At 30.4% G+C, this 18,385-nt stretch overlaps 1 protein-coding gene across 2 annotated transcripts in view; it reads right to left on the bottom strand.

Moving 5' to 3' along the window:
- Window positions 1–2,268: 2,268 nt before the first annotated feature.
- The window catches only part of LOC141406814 (uncharacterized), a 108,382-nt gene continuing 92,265 nt past the window's right edge, over window positions 2,269–18,385 (bottom strand). The window contains exons 10-11 of one of the 2 annotated variants that reach the window (XM_073992863.1): window positions 3,583–6,022; window positions 2,269–3,491 (exon numbers count right to left, since the gene is read on the bottom strand). In XM_073992863.1, the coding sequence (XP_073848964.1) occupies window positions 4,294–6,022 (1,729 nt within the window). In that variant the 3' untranslated portion in view covers window positions 2,269–3,491; window positions 3,583–4,293. Of the gene's footprint in view, window positions 3,492–3,582; window positions 6,023–7,786; window positions 8,138–14,099; window positions 14,205–18,385 lie in introns of those variants that run through there. The other variant, XM_073992864.1, reaches the window with a different exon arrangement.

Raw genomic sequence — 18,385 nt, 5'->3', positions numbered from 1 at the left:
TAAAGAGAAAAACAACATCAATGATTTTGTTGATTTTTTTGTTTAATAACTATACAGCTTATATTATTATGCTAATGGACAAGCCTTTTTTTTGGGAAACTAAAACAAGTATTGGATTGTGAATAATTTTGAAACATTAAGGCTTGCCTTTATTATTTTTGTTTTGTTTTTGCTGTTTATACTCTTTCCTTTTGGTTATGAAGATCATTTTGTTTTACAAAATAGAAACAATAGTTTGTTTTGTTGTAATTGAACAAACTTTTTCTTTAAACTAATTTGGTTTGTTTTGTTTATATAACACACTATACTGTGGGAGAAGGGGAGGGAGGATATAACACCAACATTATCTTATTTTCTTATTACTTGTTATAGGCGGGTGCTACAGCAGAAATTTTTGGGCGCAATAATGTCGTTGCCCAAATGTGAGGTTATGTGCTGTTCATCTTCAACAAAATTGAAATTTTAGGTTATGGCTCATGATGTTAATGGAATTTAAAGGAATTGTTAAGTTATTAAGTTGGAATTTCGGTATTTGTTCAATGTTTTTGTAATACCACCACATTTACATTTAACCAGCTTAACCCAGTGGGTTTGGGTTTCAAATGTCAATTCCATAGCACAAACGTCAAATAAATCCTCATGAAGCGGGTTAACCCGGCAAAAAAAAAACTTTAATGTAAACGTACTATAAGGTTGGAATACCTTATATCCATTTTAAAGACCATTAAATGTATAATCACCAAAATGTAATAAAAGTGAGGTTAGGTTTAAAAAATATTTTCATTATTTAAAATGTTTTAGGGGCTGGGTACAAGAATTTGACAATTTTCATGGCAAAATCTAGAAGTAAAACAATTTTTCCACCATTTCCCGTGTAATTTCAAAAATTTCCAAACATATTTTTTTGTCAAATATTTTTTTCAGTTTTACAAAACGTGTTAAAGGCTCTAAATGGAAATTTAAAAAATTTCTTGACACAATTTACAGGTCAAAAAAACCATTTTCCTTGAAATTTTTAAAAATTTCAACAAGTGAGGTTAAGGTGAACGATATTTTGTTTAGTTTTACAAAGGCTTTCTTAAAGGCTTCGAATGGTTATTTGTATAACTTCTTGCCATGATTTTGAAGTCAAGTAATTTTCCCACAATTTCTTTGTAATTTCTAGAAATTTCAAAAAGTGAGGTTAAGTGCAAAGTTAGTTTTTCAATTTTAAGAAAACGTTTTTAAGGCTTCGAATGGTTATTTGTATAATTTCTTGCCAAGATTTATAAGTCAATCAATTTTTCCAACATTTTCCTTGTAATTTCTAAAAATTTCAAAAAGTGAGGTTAAGTGGAAATTTAGTTTTTCAATTTTAAGAAAACGTTTTAAAGGCTTCGAATGAAAATTTCTATAATTGGTTGTCATAATTTAAAAGCCAAATAATTTCTTATCAGTTTTCTGTGCAAACTTTCAAAATGGTAAAAAAGTGTGGTTAAGGTGAAAAAATATTCTTTTTAAGTTTTACAAAACATTTTGAAGGCTTTTAAGGGAGAATTGTATATTTTCTTATTACAAATTTCCCTGCCAAATTTTAGAAGTCAAAAAATTTTTCAAACACTTGCTGTGCTATTTCCGAATTTTTAAAAAAGTGAGGTTAAGTTGTGAAAAATATTTTTTTTTAGTTTTACAAATTGTTTTGAAGACTTCGAAAGATAAGTTTTATAATTCCATGTCACAATTTCAAGGTCAAGCAATTTTTCCAAAATAATTCAAAAAAAATTTAAAAAGTGGGGTTAAGGTGAAACGAATTTTTTTTTCTAGTTTTACAAACCATTTTAAAGGCTTGAATGCTTTTAATGATAGCTTATATAATTTCTTGTCACAATTTAGAAGCCAAATAATTTCTTAACTGTTTTCTGTTTAAACTTTCAAAATGCTAAAAAAGTGAGGTTAAGGTGAGAAAAATATTCTTTTTTAGTTTTACAAAACATTTTGAAGGCTTTTAAGGGAAAATTGTATATTTTCTCAACACAAATTTCCATGCCAAAATTTAGAATTAAAAAAAATGTTTAAACATTTACTGTGCTATTTCTGAATTTTTCAAAAAAGTGAGGTTATGTTGTGAAAAATATTTTTTTCAGTTTTACAAACTGTTTTGAAGACTTCGAAAGATAACTTTTATAATTCCTTGTCACAATTTCAAGGTCAAGCTATTTTCCACAACAATTTAAAAAAAATTTTAAAAAAGTGGGGTTAAGTTGAAACGTATTTTTTTTCTAGTTTTACAAAACCATTTTGAAGGCTTGAATGCTTCTAATGGTAGCTTATATAATTTCTTGTCACAATTTAGAAGCCAAGTAATTTTCAAACTATTTTCTGAGCAAAAATTCCAAAAATTAAAAAAAATTGGGTTAATGTGAAAATTTCTTTTGCAATTTGTATGCAAATTTTAAGGCTTGGAATACGATTTTTTGTAACAATATAACCACAAGAATTCCAAAATTTAGAAGTCAATTAATTTTTCAACCATTTACCTTGTAATTTCTAAAAATTTCAAAAAGTGAGGTTAGTTTGAAAAAAAATTTTTTTTCAGTTTTCAGAAACTTTTTAAAGGCTTTAAAGGGGTCAAATGGTAATGTGTATAATTTCTTGTAATAAATTATAATCCAATTCATTTTAAACTATTTTCTGTGTAAATTCCAAAAAAATGTTATAAAGTGAGGTTAAGGTGAAAGTTTCTTCATTTGCATTTTGTATACAATTAAAAGGTTTGGAATAAGGTTTTTTTATTATATAGCATTAGTAAAGTATGCAAACATTTTTTTAACAAAAATTTTACACAATCTCAAAAAAAAAAAAAAAAAAAAAAAACGTGAGGTTAGGGAGAAACACATTTTTTGGCTCATTAAAATATTAAAAAAAGTTTTTTAACTACTTTTGCTTAATTTTCCATGAAAGTGGTAACGTTTTTCCCGATTCGGAAATAGATGAGTAGTACCCCACTTTAATGAAACTAACCTCAATTGGCATAGCACTTTAGAACGTTTTGAAATGGACATATTTGTAGCATGATCATTAGACGCCTATGTAATTTAATTAGTTTGGACTATAAAATCTTGTCAAAACACTTTAATGCTTGGTTTACATTTCCGAAATCCACTATATTTCATCTGTCAATTCCTTTGCGTATACGTCAAATGAAAACTCATCTGAAATCCATTGAATTTCGTTTGACGTTTAAGCAATGGAATTGACAGTTTGAATCAAGTGGATTTCGTAAGTGTAAACGAAGCATAACTTTCGAAAAAAAAATGATCTAACCTCATACATAACCTCAATTTGCAAATAATACTATGTTTACATTTACGAAATCCACTCGATTTAAACTGTCAATTCCATTGCTCAAACGTCAAATGAAATCCAATCGATTTCAGATGAGTTTTCATTTGACGTATACACAAAGGAATTGACAGATGAAATCGAGTGGATTTCGTAAATGTAAACATAGTCTAAGTTTACAACGATTTAATTTTCATGTGACAAAGCCATTTCACAAGATTCGGCAAGAAATACCATTTAAAAACCCATTTTATTTTCCACAACATTATCTGACCCCTTATAACTCTAACCTAACCTCAATTTGCCATAAACTTTAGAACACTTTGAAGGGAAGTAAAACTTGCAGCATCATGCCTAACAACATCATTATCATCAACATTATGGGGAGTTGCATCATTCATCTTAGTTAAGAACCAATTTTCATAAGTTTTTTACTTTGGAGGTTCAGACTTTTTTCCAAGGGTTTTTTTTTGTTTTGAGAATTACTTATTTGTATATATGTATGTATGTTTCACTTTTTTACAATAAAAAATACAATCAGTTTAACTGATTTGGTTTTCTTTCAATATATGGTACAATTTAACTTGGTTTAGCTACAGCCCGTTTTGTTGTGTGGTTTTTGTAGGCGGCCAAATGGAACGATTTTATTTTAATAGGAGTAAACGAGAGAGGGAGAGAAAGAGGGGATATTTCAGAAATTTTTGGGTTTTTTGATCAAATTTTTATCAAAAATTATTGTTGTTATTGGAAAAACATAATTAAGAAGAATTCCTGGTTCAATTCCCATCAATTATGTTTTTTTTGTGGCAAGGTTTAACAAACAAATTTTCAATAAAAATTTACCAAAAAGGGGAAAAAGAAAGGTAAGCGAAAAGAAGAGTTAAATTTTTAAAAGAAATATGTTGTGGGCAATATTGTCGTGGGAGGATTTGTAAAAAATCGTGCAAATTGGCCGCCGCCATTTAGTAAACCCTACGCCAATATTTGTTGTTGGGCCTTAAGTAATGCTGCTGTCTCATTTGTGGCATTGCCACCAGCTGTTTGTGTCGAGGAGGAGGAGTGTGCTTGAGCAAGATTTAAACTGTTGGAGGGGGAGCTTGTATTAGAATTTTGATTACCACCACCACCAGGCAGGGGTATTGCAGTACCATCTGCAGTCAAAATGACTGTGGTGGTGGTTGCCGGTGCAGGTTGTGGCTGTACAGATACTGCATTTATTTGGGTACTTAAACTTTGTATGGCCACAATTTGTTGATGTCCCGGCTTGGTGGGATGTGGCGCTGTGGTGGCCAACAATGCTCCTTGTGGCGATTGCAGTAATATGGTGTTTGGTGGCAATTGGAAACATGTTACCGTACCATTTGGTTGTACAGCTTGTATTATTTGGGTATTTGTTTGATTGTTGGTGGAAATTGTGGCACTGGGCGCAGGAGAACTTATAAATATTCTACTTGAGTGATTTGCCGGAGCTTCCATAAAATCATCAGGTTCACCAGACATTAGCAAATCTTGATGATCTGATGATTCCACTTCTTCTATGAGTTCATGTTCTTCAATTTCATGCATTATTTGTCCATTATCATCTAATTCTTCTTCTTCTGCCGTGGCTGCTTCTGCATGGACAACACTTATTACGCCAGCTGCTGCTCCGGTTTCATCTATCTCTTCTTCCATGTCTTCATCAAGCATTTCTTGTTCTTGATATTCTTGTATTTCCTCCAATTCTTCAACCGTACCCTCAGCCTCTTCATCATCATAGATTTCTTCAACATATTCCACCAATGCTGAAGAATTATCACCTTCATCATTTGAGGTTAGCGGAGGGGATATCAGAGTTGTGGGTATGTGATGAGAGGTTTCAGAGGCAATTTCAATAGTATCACTAGCTCCACCTCTAATCATCCCGCCAGTTGTTGAAGACATGTCATGGGCAAATTTAGGTGTCAAGGCAATACCCTTTGGTATGCGGAACTTTTTAATGATTTCCTCTGTGGTTATGATTTGGGACAAGGAGGCATTATTGTTTAGACCTGGATTATACAATTCCTCATCTGCATCATTTTCGTTTTTAATAATTATGGTGGATGTAGAAGCAGAGCAGGAGGAGTTTGTTATGACATTACCACCACCTCCAGCCGTGGCCAATGTGGAATGCCTTTGTATAACTCCCCCTGGTTTAGTTGAAGTTATTATAGTATTGTGGGGTAACTGGCTGAATTGGTGTTGTTGTATTATTTGTTGTTGTTGCTGCTGCTGTTGGGATGATGTTGTTGCCATAGTATTGTTGTTGGAATTGAGATGATTCGTTGTTGTTGTTGCTATAGTTGTTTCGTTGCTGCCAATTTTGCGTGCTAACAAAATTTGAACGGGCTGTTGATGGCAATTGGTGGTAGTATTGATGTGGAGGTTGCTGCTGCTGTTGTTGCTGCTGCTGTTGTTGCTGCTGCTGTTGTTGCTGCTGCTGTTGACTGATGATATTGTTGAAGGTGTTGAGATCTTTTTCATACTGTTGATTATAATCGGTGATTTCTGGGCAATTTTGAGAGATGATGCCGCCGCCGCCGCCGCAGCTGTTATTGTTTTGATAACTTTTATGCTGTTGTTGTTGTTGCTGCTGTTTAGCATTAGGGGGTTTGTTGTGATAACGTTGCCAATTGCTGTGGCTGAGCGCAGTTGTTGTTGTTGGTTGCTGCTGCTGGTGCTGTTTAAATAACAAAACATTTGTTAGAAATTATTGAGAATTGATAGAATGGGTATTAAGTAAATGTTTTTGTTGTTAAAACTGGGGCCCAATCATAAAAATGCATAAACAATTATTTTGAGGTTAGTTTGAAATTGTACAATATTGTACTTTAAGGCATAATTTATGTAAGTTGGCATATAAATGTATTTGTTTATTGATCACAGTAGTTATTGTGAGGTTCTAAATGCAATGCTAATCACTTGTTAGGGACATAAATTGTCAGGTTCTGTTTGAGGTTATGTTGAATTTGTTGGAAAAAACCAAACAAAACCTTACAAAAATATAACACAAAGAATAGCAATCAACCATGGTGGAATAATAAGGTGTAAGGCCAAAAACAGCTGATCTTCATACCAGTTGTCAAAATGCGTTATTGTGAATAAAATCACATACAAAATGTAAACAAGCAATTCACAGTAATGTATTATTGTGAGCAAATTTGACGTTTGACATGATTTGATGTAACACCTTCTTATTCCACCAACATTAGAAAGCAATTACATGATTATGCTTGTAATAAGTTTGAGGTTATGTTAAAAATGTTTTATAAATTTGAGGTTAGATTGACAAATCATGTAACAAATTGAAAGTTACGTTTAAAAATATTGAACTTTCGAAGATAGTATACTATTTACAGTAATTAATGTTTCTATTTGTGGTTTAGTTTAGGGTCTTAAATTCCTAGGTTATGTTGAATTTGTTTAAAAAAATTATGGAAAACCATTAAAAAATGTAACAAAAAGAGTAACAATTAACTTTATAAAGTAGTTACATGAATACGGTTGTAATAACATTGAGGTTATGTTGAAAAACAATAAAAATTGTGTTATAAATTTGAGGTTATGTTGAATTTGTTTGAAAAAAACCAAACAAAACCATACAAAAATATAACACAAAGCATAGCAATCAACATTGGAAAGCAATTACATGATTACGCTTGTAATAAATTTGAGGTTATGTTAAAAAAATGTGTTATAAATTTGAGGTTAGGTTGACAAATTATGTAACAAATTCAAAGTTACGTTTAAAAATTATTGAACTTTCGAAGATTGTATACTATTTACAGTAATGAATGTTTCTATTTGTGTTTAATTTAGGGTCTTGAATTCCTAGGTTATGTTGAACTTGTTTAAAAAAAATTATGCAAAACCGTTAAAAAATGTAAAACAAAGAGTAACAATTAACTTTATAAAGTAGTTACATGAATACGGTTGTAATAACTTTGAGGTTATGTTGAAAAACAATAAAAAATTGTGTTATAAATTTGAGGTTATGTTGACAAATTGTTAAATAAATTGAGAGTTATGGCTGAAAATTATTAACTTTTCAAGATTATATGCTACTTAAAGTTACTAAAATGTTAATTTCAATTAAAAATGACCAAAAACATTTAAAAATTAAATAAATTTTATGGATTGGGCCCATTTTTACATGTGTTACTATATTAAAAACTATTTAAAAATTAAACAAATGATGGAATAGAGACACCTACAAATTCATTCATAACAAAATCAGTAAATTTATCGCCAAAGCCCAGGGTAATTTCTTTTTTACTTTGATTGTAAAGACGGGCCTGTTCTGCTGCCTTTGCTTGTTTGGCCAAAACTTCTTCATAGAAAATTCTGGCCTCATCAAAAGATGTTGGTGCCGCCGATGATGATTTTGAAGAAGAGACTGTTGTGTTGGCTGACGTAGAGGAATGTAATGATGACACTCCCTTGGATATATCATTATTGTTGCTACTACTTTTGTTAATATTATCCCGTAAAAAGGGATAATAGTTGTTGTTGTTTGTTGGTGTTGTTGTTTTTGGCAATAATAATGATAATGGTGATGATGATAATAATGATGATGATGTTGTTGTTGTTGGGGGTATTTGTGTGTTTGTGTTATGTGTTGTTGTTGTTGATGATGATGATATTTTGTTGGATCCTGATCCATATATAGGCATAGGCTTTTCTAAAGGCTTAACAAATTCATGTTGATCTGGTTGGTTTTTGTTGTTGGATGATGTGGTGGTGATGGTTGTGGTGTTCTTGTGGTCATTACATGTGGAGTGTGTTTTAGAAAAACCTATATGAGGTTTTCACATATTAGCATTTTATTTGGAGTTGGTTTTGGGTGGTGGTTGGTTTGGGTGGTATATTCCAATTGTTGGATGGCATACACAAACAAGGTACACACGCACAAATAATACGAAAAATGTAAACGAAACATGAAAATAAACAGATTTGAAAAAAAAGAAAGAAAAAATACAGGTTTTGATTAGAATTGGGATTCTTTGATTTTCATTTTTTTTTTTTTGTAATTAAAGTTATTTAATTCTAGTCTTTATTGCTAAATACTTGAATGAGAAAATATTAAAAAAATATTAAATTAAAAAAATAAATAAAATAAGAAAATAAATAATATCCAAAAATTAAATTAAAAAACAATTAAAAATAAATTAAATATATTTAAAATATGATGAGGATGATGTGAAAAAATAAATAAAGACATATATTACAAAAAAATAAGAATTTAAACATTTGTATTATCATTTTAGTTTCTTTCCTATTTAAGGTTATGTTCATTCATTCATTTATGACCATAACAAAATATATCACAACATATCTACAATTGTCCCTAACTACAGCGAAAATTATAAGTGTGTTGACTGAAAGGCTTATATTTTGAAAAAATAGTGTTTAGACTCATATTTCAAATTGTTTAGGTTGGGGTTCATTTAAAACTGCCTACAATTTCCCTATACATATATGTGATGTATATAGCCTCACTTGTGGTAAATCGCTTTCATTGCATCTCTATGAAATTATAATGAAGACATTTTTTTTATTAAGAAAACGATTCTGTAGAAAAAAGTAATTTATGTTTTTGAGGTTAATTCCGATTTAAAGCGAAATCACACATATTTTGTGGCCATACATGTGATAAAGCACTTAAATTACATAAAAATAAAATCCCTATTAAATTATAATGAATGCATTTCTAATAAGGAAACGCTTCTATAGAAAAAAAACGCCATTTATAATTTTGAGGTTAGGTTGCCTATAAATACAATAACTCATTTTCAAGATTCAATTATACGCAGTGTGAAGATAGATTGAAAATATTTTGAAAAAAAAGAGAAAATTATTTAAAAAAAAATCACATTTCATTTTTTGAGGTTATGTTTGAAATATAGGTTGGAAAATTGCAAAAAAATCATGGACATAAATGGTAAAATGTTTCAATTACACACAATATGAAGTTATATTGAAACAGTTTTGAAAGAAAGGTGCAAAATATTAGAAAATATCACTTTTTAAATTTTGAGGTTAGGTTTCAAAATTTTATATTAAAGTGGAAATGTAAGAAATTTGTTCCTGGATCTTATGAAGAAAGCCGAGATCTTTTAAAAATATATGAAATAAAGAACCAGAAGGGTGAATTGAACAATTTCTAGGGGGACGAGAGGTGTTTTATCAACATTACATATTTTGAGGTTAGATTTGAATATTTTGTTTTAAAGCCAGGGACATTGAATAAGGTAGCCGATTCACGGCAGCTGATTGAACATGAAATGTCAAAAAAGTTGTTGTAAACAACATACAACAACAATTCTTCATACAAAAAAATAACAAATGTTGACTTTTAAAGTGTACAAGAGGTTTGTTGTTGTTGGTATTTGTCGAATCGGCTACCTTATTCAATGTGCCTTGGTTTTAAAGTGAAAATATACGAAATTTGATTCTATCATGTGGTACATTTAGAAAATATATCAAATATTGAACCAGAAGAGTGAAGAGACAATTTCTATGGGAACATTTCATATTTTGAGGTTAGGTTTGAAAAATTTGTATTAAAGTGAAAATATACGAACTTTGCGATCATAAGGAAAACTCTCGAAAAATGGATATACAGTAAAACATTTTAAGAATATAGCCTATATTAGTTATTAAAACTCTTACGAATCTTTTATAAAATTTGAGGTTATGTCGAAGAAAATGTTACACATAAATGTGACATTTAATATTTGGAGGTTATGTACAAGAAAGTTGTATAAAAGTGACACATTCTGGTTTAAAAATATAAAGCTTTTAACATGATTACTAAGAAATAATAAATACTGAATTTTTTTTTGCCTTTTGAGGTTAGGTTGAAAAATAAGAAAAGTCCTCAAAGATTGTAAAATTAAAGAAATAAGAATTTTATTATCCACAATTCTTGTCATTCAGAACATGACGGCTGAAAACCCCCTATATTTTTGTGATTTTAGGTCATGTTGTAAAGTTTCGGGGATTTGAGGTTATGTTCAAGGAGAAATGTCACATTTAACAGTTGGAGGTTATGTAGAAGACACTTGCATATAAGAGACAAATTCTAGTCTTTATAAGAAATCTGCTGTTTTTAACTTGAGTCTATTGAAATAACTGGGACTAAAATCTATTTTTGCCATTTGAGGTTAGGTTGAAAAAAAAAAACAAATGAAGAAATTGAGAGCGGAGGTTATGTAGAAGAAACTTGCTTATAATAGACAAATTTTAGTCTATATAAGAAATCTGCTGTTTTTAATTTGAGTCTATTGAAATAACTGGGACTAAAATCTATTTTTGCCATTTGAGGTTAGATTGAAAAACAAAAAAAAAAAAAAAATGAAGAAATTGAGAATTTTTTTTAGCCACAATTCTTGTCAGTTTGTCATGATTTTTAGTTTTTAATGTAAAAAATTGAAAATTTCGTGTCCAAACTAATTTTCAGTTAAAACCGCTCTTGGCCTTTTTTGAGGTTATGTTGAAAAACTTTCACAATTTACCAAAATATTGTCAAATTGTGCTTGCATTCAACAAAAATAGAAATTACATGGCAATTGGTATGTAAATTATGGGAATTTATACCAAAAAAACCAGTAAGGAAAGGATCAAAGTCGGGCGGGGCCGACTATATGTAAAATATAAATCGGAGCTATATCCAGATCTTAACCGATTTAGATATAATTTGGCAAACTTATTTCCAGACTGAATTCGGTCACATATTCCAAATTTCATCGAAATCGGACATATATAGCGTGTGAGGTACAGGAAATATGTGAAATCGGGCGAAAATATATATGGGAGCTATATCCAGATCTTAACCGATTTTGATATAATTTGGCACATTTATTTCCAGACCGAATTCAGTCACACATTCCAAATATCATTGAAATCGGACTTATATATCGTGTTTGGAGCAGAAAATACACGAAATCGGCCGAAAATATATATGGGTGCTATATCCAAATCTGAACCGATTTCGTTATAATTTGGCACATTTATTTCTAGACTGAAATCGGTCACACATTCCAAATTTCATCGAAATCGGAAATATATAGCGTGTTTGGTACAGAAAATACGTGAAATCGGGCGAAAATATATATGGGAGCTATATCCAAATCTGAACCGATTTCGATATAACTTGGCTCATTTATTTCTAGACTGAATTCAGTCACACATTCCAAATTTCATCGAAATCGGAAATATATAGCGTGTTTGGTGCAGGAAATACGCGAAATCGGGCGAAAATATATATGGGAGCTATATCCAAATCTGAACCGATTTCGATATAACTTGGCTCATTTATTTCTAGACTGAATTCAGTGAAATATTCCAAATATCATTGAAATCGGACGTATATAGCGTGTTTGGTGCAGCAAATATGTGAAATCGGGCGAACATATATATGGGAGCTATATCCAAATCTGAACCGATTTCGATATAATTTGGCACATTTATTTCTAGACTGAATTCAGTCACATATTCCAAATATCATTGAAATCGGACTTATATATCGTGTTTGGAGCAGAAAATACACGAAATCGGCCGAAAATATATATGGGTGCTATATCCAAATCTGAACCGATTTCGATATAATTTGGCACATTTATTTCCAGACCGAATTCAGTCACACATTCCAAATATCATTGAAATCGGACGTATATAGCGTGTTTGGTGCAGCAAATATGTGAAATCGGGCGAACATATATATGGGAGCTATATCCAAATCTGAACCGATTTCGATATAATTTGGCACACTTATTTCTAGACCGAATTCAGTGAAACATTCCAAATTTCATCGAAATCGGACATATATAGCGTGTGAGGTACAGGAAATATGTGAAATCGGGCGAAAATATATATGGGAGCTATATCCAGATCTTAACCGATTTCGATATAATTTGGCACACTTAATTCTAGACCGAATTCAGTGAAACATTCCAAATTTCATCAAAATCGGACGTATATAGCGTGTTTGGTGCAGCAAATATGTGAAATCGGCCGAAAATATATATGGGAGCTATATCCAAATCTGAACCGATTTTCACCAAAAGCAGTAGCGTTCTTCCTATGGCTAAAAAAAGTTGTAGTCCCCAATTTTCAGCTGAATCGGACAAAGAATGCGACCTGTATGTTGTGAACAAAAATACATGGACTGACGGACAGACAGACATACGGACGGACGGACACGCATAAATCGACTCAGAAAGTGATTATATGTATATCCCCAAAAGGAACTGTCGATCTATTTCGTTTCCTTTTGTATGTTACATACAAATGCACAAAGACATAATACCCCTTACCACTGTGTGGTTTAGGTTATATTTTTTTTTTTTTTTTGATTTTGAGGTTATACAAGAAAATATTTTTTTTTTTTCGAAAAAATACACATATTTCAACTTTTTCTATTTACTTGCTAATTCTAAGAATTGAAAAAATTGTGGATTTTTTTACCCACATTTCTTGTCATTATGGTCTAGAGTACTGGAAACCCCCTACTATTCATAGGATTTTAGGTTATGTTGTTGAAAATTTTTAGGTTAAAATAAAGAAAATCTTATATAAGAAACAGATTCTAGTCTATATATAGACACTAATTGTCTCTAAATTCGTGTGTATTAAAAGATAGCAAGTTTTAGTGTTAAAAAACATATTAATGCAATTTGAGGTTATGTTAAAGAAATGTTTAACATTAACATTTTTAAGGATAATTTAAGGAAATTTGTATTGACAATTTCTAGGCTATATATACACAAATTTTGTTACCGTTAACTTTCTTGTATAGAAAAACAACCAATAAAAGCCCTTTCAATATTTTTGAGGTTAGGTTGAAACAATTAAATCTAAATTTTGAAATTTAGCTTAAGGTGCTATACATAAAGTTGGTAATATTCAAGTTATATATGAAAAAATAAGTCACCTAACTTTCTTGTATTGAAAAACAACCAATAAAAGCCCTTTCAATATTTTTGAGGTTAGGTTGAAACAATTAAATCTAACTTTTGAAAATTAGCTTAAGGTATTATGTATAAAGTTGGCAATATTTAAGCTATATATGAAAAACATGTCACCTAACTTTCTTGTATTGAAAAACAAACACTGAAAGTAGTTTTAAGATTTTTGAGGTTATGTCGAAAAAAAAACATTTAAATTTTGAGGCCTACCTTTAAGAAATTTTGTATAAAATTGACACTTGTTGAGGACATTGTTGAGTTTAGTTTGAAAGTGTTATTAATGCTAATACAAATGTTTTAAATCCTTAAAATTAAAAAAACTAAAAAAACATAATAAAAAACTTAAAAATAACTTAACAAAGAAAATAAAATAAAAAAAAAAACTTAGGAAAACAAAACAAAAAATCCACATACCTTGCTTTTATTTTTTATATAAATAAAAGTATTCAAATTTGTTTTGTTTGTTTTGGTATATAAAAACAAATTAACATATATAACAAATGATTTGTTGTTTTCTTAGATGAGGATATTACTTGGGATGCTGGTGGTAGTGGGAGAGATTTAACCTCATTAAACATTATGAAAATGATTAGTAACACTTGGTGATGTGATATTGAGTGCTGATGATGATGACCAGAGAGGTTTTTGTGATGTTTCATGGTGATGATAATGATGAAGATGATGATGGTGTTGTTGTTGTTATTTGAAACCCCTTTGTGGCCTAGTTAAGCTTTGAACAAAGAGTAACACTACTACTGCTGCATAACTTATCAAGGAGAGTATGCGTGCCTCACAAAATGTTGACAACATTTCCTAGGCTTTTTTTTGAACCAAACCAAACTGTTGCAGTTGTTTGTTTAAAGGGCTAACAGCACGGCTTCGTTGATATCGTAACTGTGTTTACGGTGTATGCGGTTTTGTTATTTTATTTTTATTTTTGAATTTACAGTGGGGTGGTAATGTGAATTTTTTTGTGTTGTATATAATGAAACGAAAAAGAGCATAAAAAAAGAAATAAAAAAAGAAATAAAAAAAGAAAAAAAAAAAACATAAATTAAAACCATATTTAAACAAAATTGGAAATTAAATGTTATTAAACCCAAGCAAATAAAGCAAATACTTTTTGTTTACTTTTTCATTTGCCCAAAAAATAAAAACTCTAATATTTTTTTCACAAATAAAATGCACAAAATTTTACAAAAAAAAGAGTATGGATTAAAACAAACCTAAAAGTAAATATTAAATTTAAATACTTAACAAAAATGTTTACAATACTTATTTTTAAGTTCAAGTTTTCAGTGTAGAAATTTTATTTGCAAACTTGCATTGTCAAGAAGTGTTGTGTAGTTTGAAGAAGAGAAGTGTTTTACAGAAAATAATTTGAAAAAAAGGTTATAGATTTAATAGTATCGTTTATCGCAAAGTAGCAGCAACAATAACAATACATTTTTTGGTTGTCTTCGAAGATTTCAAGATGTTTACATTACTTGCTAAATATAGAAATTATAAAGAAAAAATACTACAAAATACAATATTAAAAAAAAAATAAATAAACAAAAAAGATTTGAATAATGTTTAGAAACCGTTTCATATGTGAAGATACTTCCTTACGTTGAGTTTTTTTTTTTTTTTTTTTTTTTTTTTTTTGAGGTTATATTGGCCATTTAGTTTTTTTAGTTTTCATGTCTCAGATGAACTATTAGGCTCTAAAAGCTTAAAAATAAGTTCCCTTGCTGTTTTTTAATGCAAAACATAGAAAATTTGTGTCCAAAACTAATTTTCAGCCAAAACATTTCTTGGCCTTTTTTGAGGTTATGTTGAAGAACTTTGCCACTTTACCAAAATATTGTGAAATTGGGCTTGCATTCAACAATAATTGAAATTACATGGCAATTGCTATATAAATTATGGGAATTTATATAAAAAAATATTTTTTGAGGTTATGTTAAAAAAATTAACATAAGTTCACTTTGAGGCCTGGCTCTGGATTGTTTTGTTGTCTTTGGATTTCAATTAGCTCTTAAGGTCCTGATTAGAAAAATGTAATTTTTTTGCTGCGTAAGCTCATACTTCCCGATATATGGCTCAGAAAGCGGTTTTGAGGTTAATTTGAAAATGTTGGCGCTAGTTCAGTTTAATGTCTGGAATCAGATTGTTTTATAGTCTTAAAGTGTATTGTTTATATTCACTTTCCGAAACTCATTGTATGAGCATTTTTTTTTTTAGATTTTTCATAAAAAATATTTTTTGAGGTTATGTTGAAAAATTGAAATTCGTTAAGATTTTGGGTCTCGCATTGTATAGTAATCTTTCAGTGTATTGCTTGTATTTACTTTCTAAGCTCACAGTATGAATTTTTATAAAAATATTATAAAAATTTCAATAAAAAAAAAAAATTTGAGGTTATGTTGAAAAAAATTAACATAAGTTCACTTTGAGGCCTGGCTCTGGATAGTTTTGTTGTCTTTGGATTTCAATTAGCTCTTAAGGTCCTGATTAGAAAAATGCAATTCTTTTCCTGCGTAAGCTCATACTTCCCGATATATGGCTCAGAAAACAGTTTTTAGGTTATTTTGAAAAATTGGAGCTGGATCAGTTTAATGTCTGGAATCAGATTGTTTTATAGTCTGGGATTGTATAGTAATCTTTTAGTGTATTGCTTGTATTTACTTTCTAAGCTCACAGTATGAAATTTTTATAAAATTTCAATAAAAAAAAATTTTTTTGAGGTTATGTTGAAAAAATTAACATAAGTTCACTTTGAGGCCTGGCTCTAGGTTGTTTGTTGTCTTTGGATTTCAATTAGCTCTTAAGGTCCTGATTAGCAAAATGTAATTTTTTTCCTGCGTAAGCTCATATTTCCCGTTATATGGCTCCGAAAGCTGTTTTGAGGTTAATTTGAAAAAGTTGGCACTAGTTCAGTTTAATGTCTGGAATCAGATTGTTTTATAGTCTTGAAGTGTATTGAAGTGTTTTCACTTTCCAAACTCATTGTATGAGCATTATTTAGATTTTTTATAAAAAATATTTTTTGAGGTTATGTTGAAAAATTGAAATTCGTTAAGATTTAGGCCTCGGATTGTTTTGTTGTCTTTGAGTGTCAATTAGCTGTCGAGGACCTGACTAGAAGAATATAATTTTTTTCTTGTGCAAACACATACGTTCCGAGATATTGCCCGAAAGATTTTTTTTGAGGTTATTTTGAAAAATTTTTGTTAATTCAGTTTAAGTGCTGGTATTGGATTTTTTAGAGTCTTATAGTATATTGTTTGTACTTTAACGTATTGAATTTAAAAAACCAGTAAGGAAAGGATCAAAGTCGGGCGGGGCCGAATGTGTAAAAATACAAATCGGGCCTATATCCAGATCTTAACCGATTTCGATATAATTTGGCACATTTATTTCTAGACCAAATTCAGTCACACATTCAAAATTTCATCGCAATCGGAAATATATAGCGTGCTTGGTACAGAAAATACGTGAAATCGGCCGAAAATATATATGGGAGCTATATCCAAATCTCAACCGATTTCGATATAATTTGGCACACTTATTTGCAGACAGAATTCTGTTACATATTCAAAATTTCATCAAAATTGGACGTATATAGCGTGTTTGGTGCAGCAAATACGTGAAATCGGGCGAAAATATATATGGGAGCTATATCCAAATCTGAACCCATTTCGATATAATTTGGCACATTTATTTCTAGACCGAATTTTGTCACACATTCCAAATTTTATCGAAATCGGAAATATATAGCGTGTTTGGTGCAGCAAATACGTGAAATCGGGCGAAAATATTTATGGGAGCTATATCCAAATCTGAACCGATTTCGATATAATTTGGCGCACTTATTTGCAGACCGAATTCAGTTACATATTCAAAATTTCATCAAAATTGGACGTATATAGCGTGTTTCGTGCAGCAAATACGTGAAATCGGGCGAAAATATATATGGGAGCTATATCCAAATCTGAACCGATTTCGATATAATTTGGCACACTTATTGGCAGACCGAATTCAGTTACATATTCAAAATTTCATCAAAATTGGACGTATATAGCGTGCTTGATACAGAAAATACGTGAAATCGGCCGAAAATATATATGGGAGCTATATCCAAATCTGAACCGATTTCGATATAATTTGGCACACTTATTGGCAGACCGAATTCAGTTACATATTCAAAATTTCGTCGTAATCGGAAATATATAGCGTGTTTGATGCAGCAATTACTTGAAATAGGGCGAAAATATATATGGGAGCTATATCCAAATCTGAACCGATTTCGATATAATTTGGCACATTTATTTCTAGAACGAATTTAGTCACACATTCCAAATTTCATCGAAATCGGAAATATATAGCGTGTTTGGTGCAGCAAATATGTGAAATCGGGCGAACATATATATGGGAGCTATATCCAAATCTGAACCGATTTCGATATAATTTGGCACACTTATTTGCAGACCGAATTCAGTTACACATTCCAAATTTCATCGAAATCGGACGTATATAGCGTGTTTGGTGCAGCAAATACGTGAAATCGGCCGAAAATATATATGAGAGCTATATCCAAATCTGAACCGATTTTCACTAAAAGCAATAGCGTTCTAACTATGGCTAAAAAAATTGTAGTCCCCAATTTTCAGCTGAATCGGACAAAAAATGCGACCTGTACGTTGCGAACAAAAATACATGGACAGACGGACGGACATGCATAATTCGACTCAGAAAGTGATTATATGTATATCTCCAAAAGGAACTATGGATCTATTTCGTTTCCTTTTGTATTTTACATACACATGCACAAAGACATAATACCCCTTACCACAGTGTGGTGTAGGGTATACAAAAATGATATTATGGTGAAAAATTGACTTTACTTCAGTTTAAGGCCTGGCCTCGGATTGTTTTGAAGTCCTTGAGTGTCAATTAGATCTTGATACCATGACTAGAATAATATATACGTATATAATATATACATATGTATATATTACATATGTATATATTGTTCCGAAAGTTTTTTTCAGGTTATGTTGAAAAATTAACTTTAGTTCCGTTTAAGATCT

The sequence above is a fragment of the Musca autumnalis genome, unplaced genomic scaffold (assembly GCF_047663935.1).
Source record: "Musca autumnalis isolate F117 unplaced genomic scaffold, ASM4766393v1 scaffold_5, whole genome shotgun sequence".
NCBI lineage: Eukaryota > Metazoa > Arthropoda > Insecta > Diptera > Muscidae > Musca > Musca autumnalis.
The sequence above is the reverse complement of the archived record's forward strand: the minus strand, read 5'-3'. Positions and strand labels throughout refer to the sequence as shown.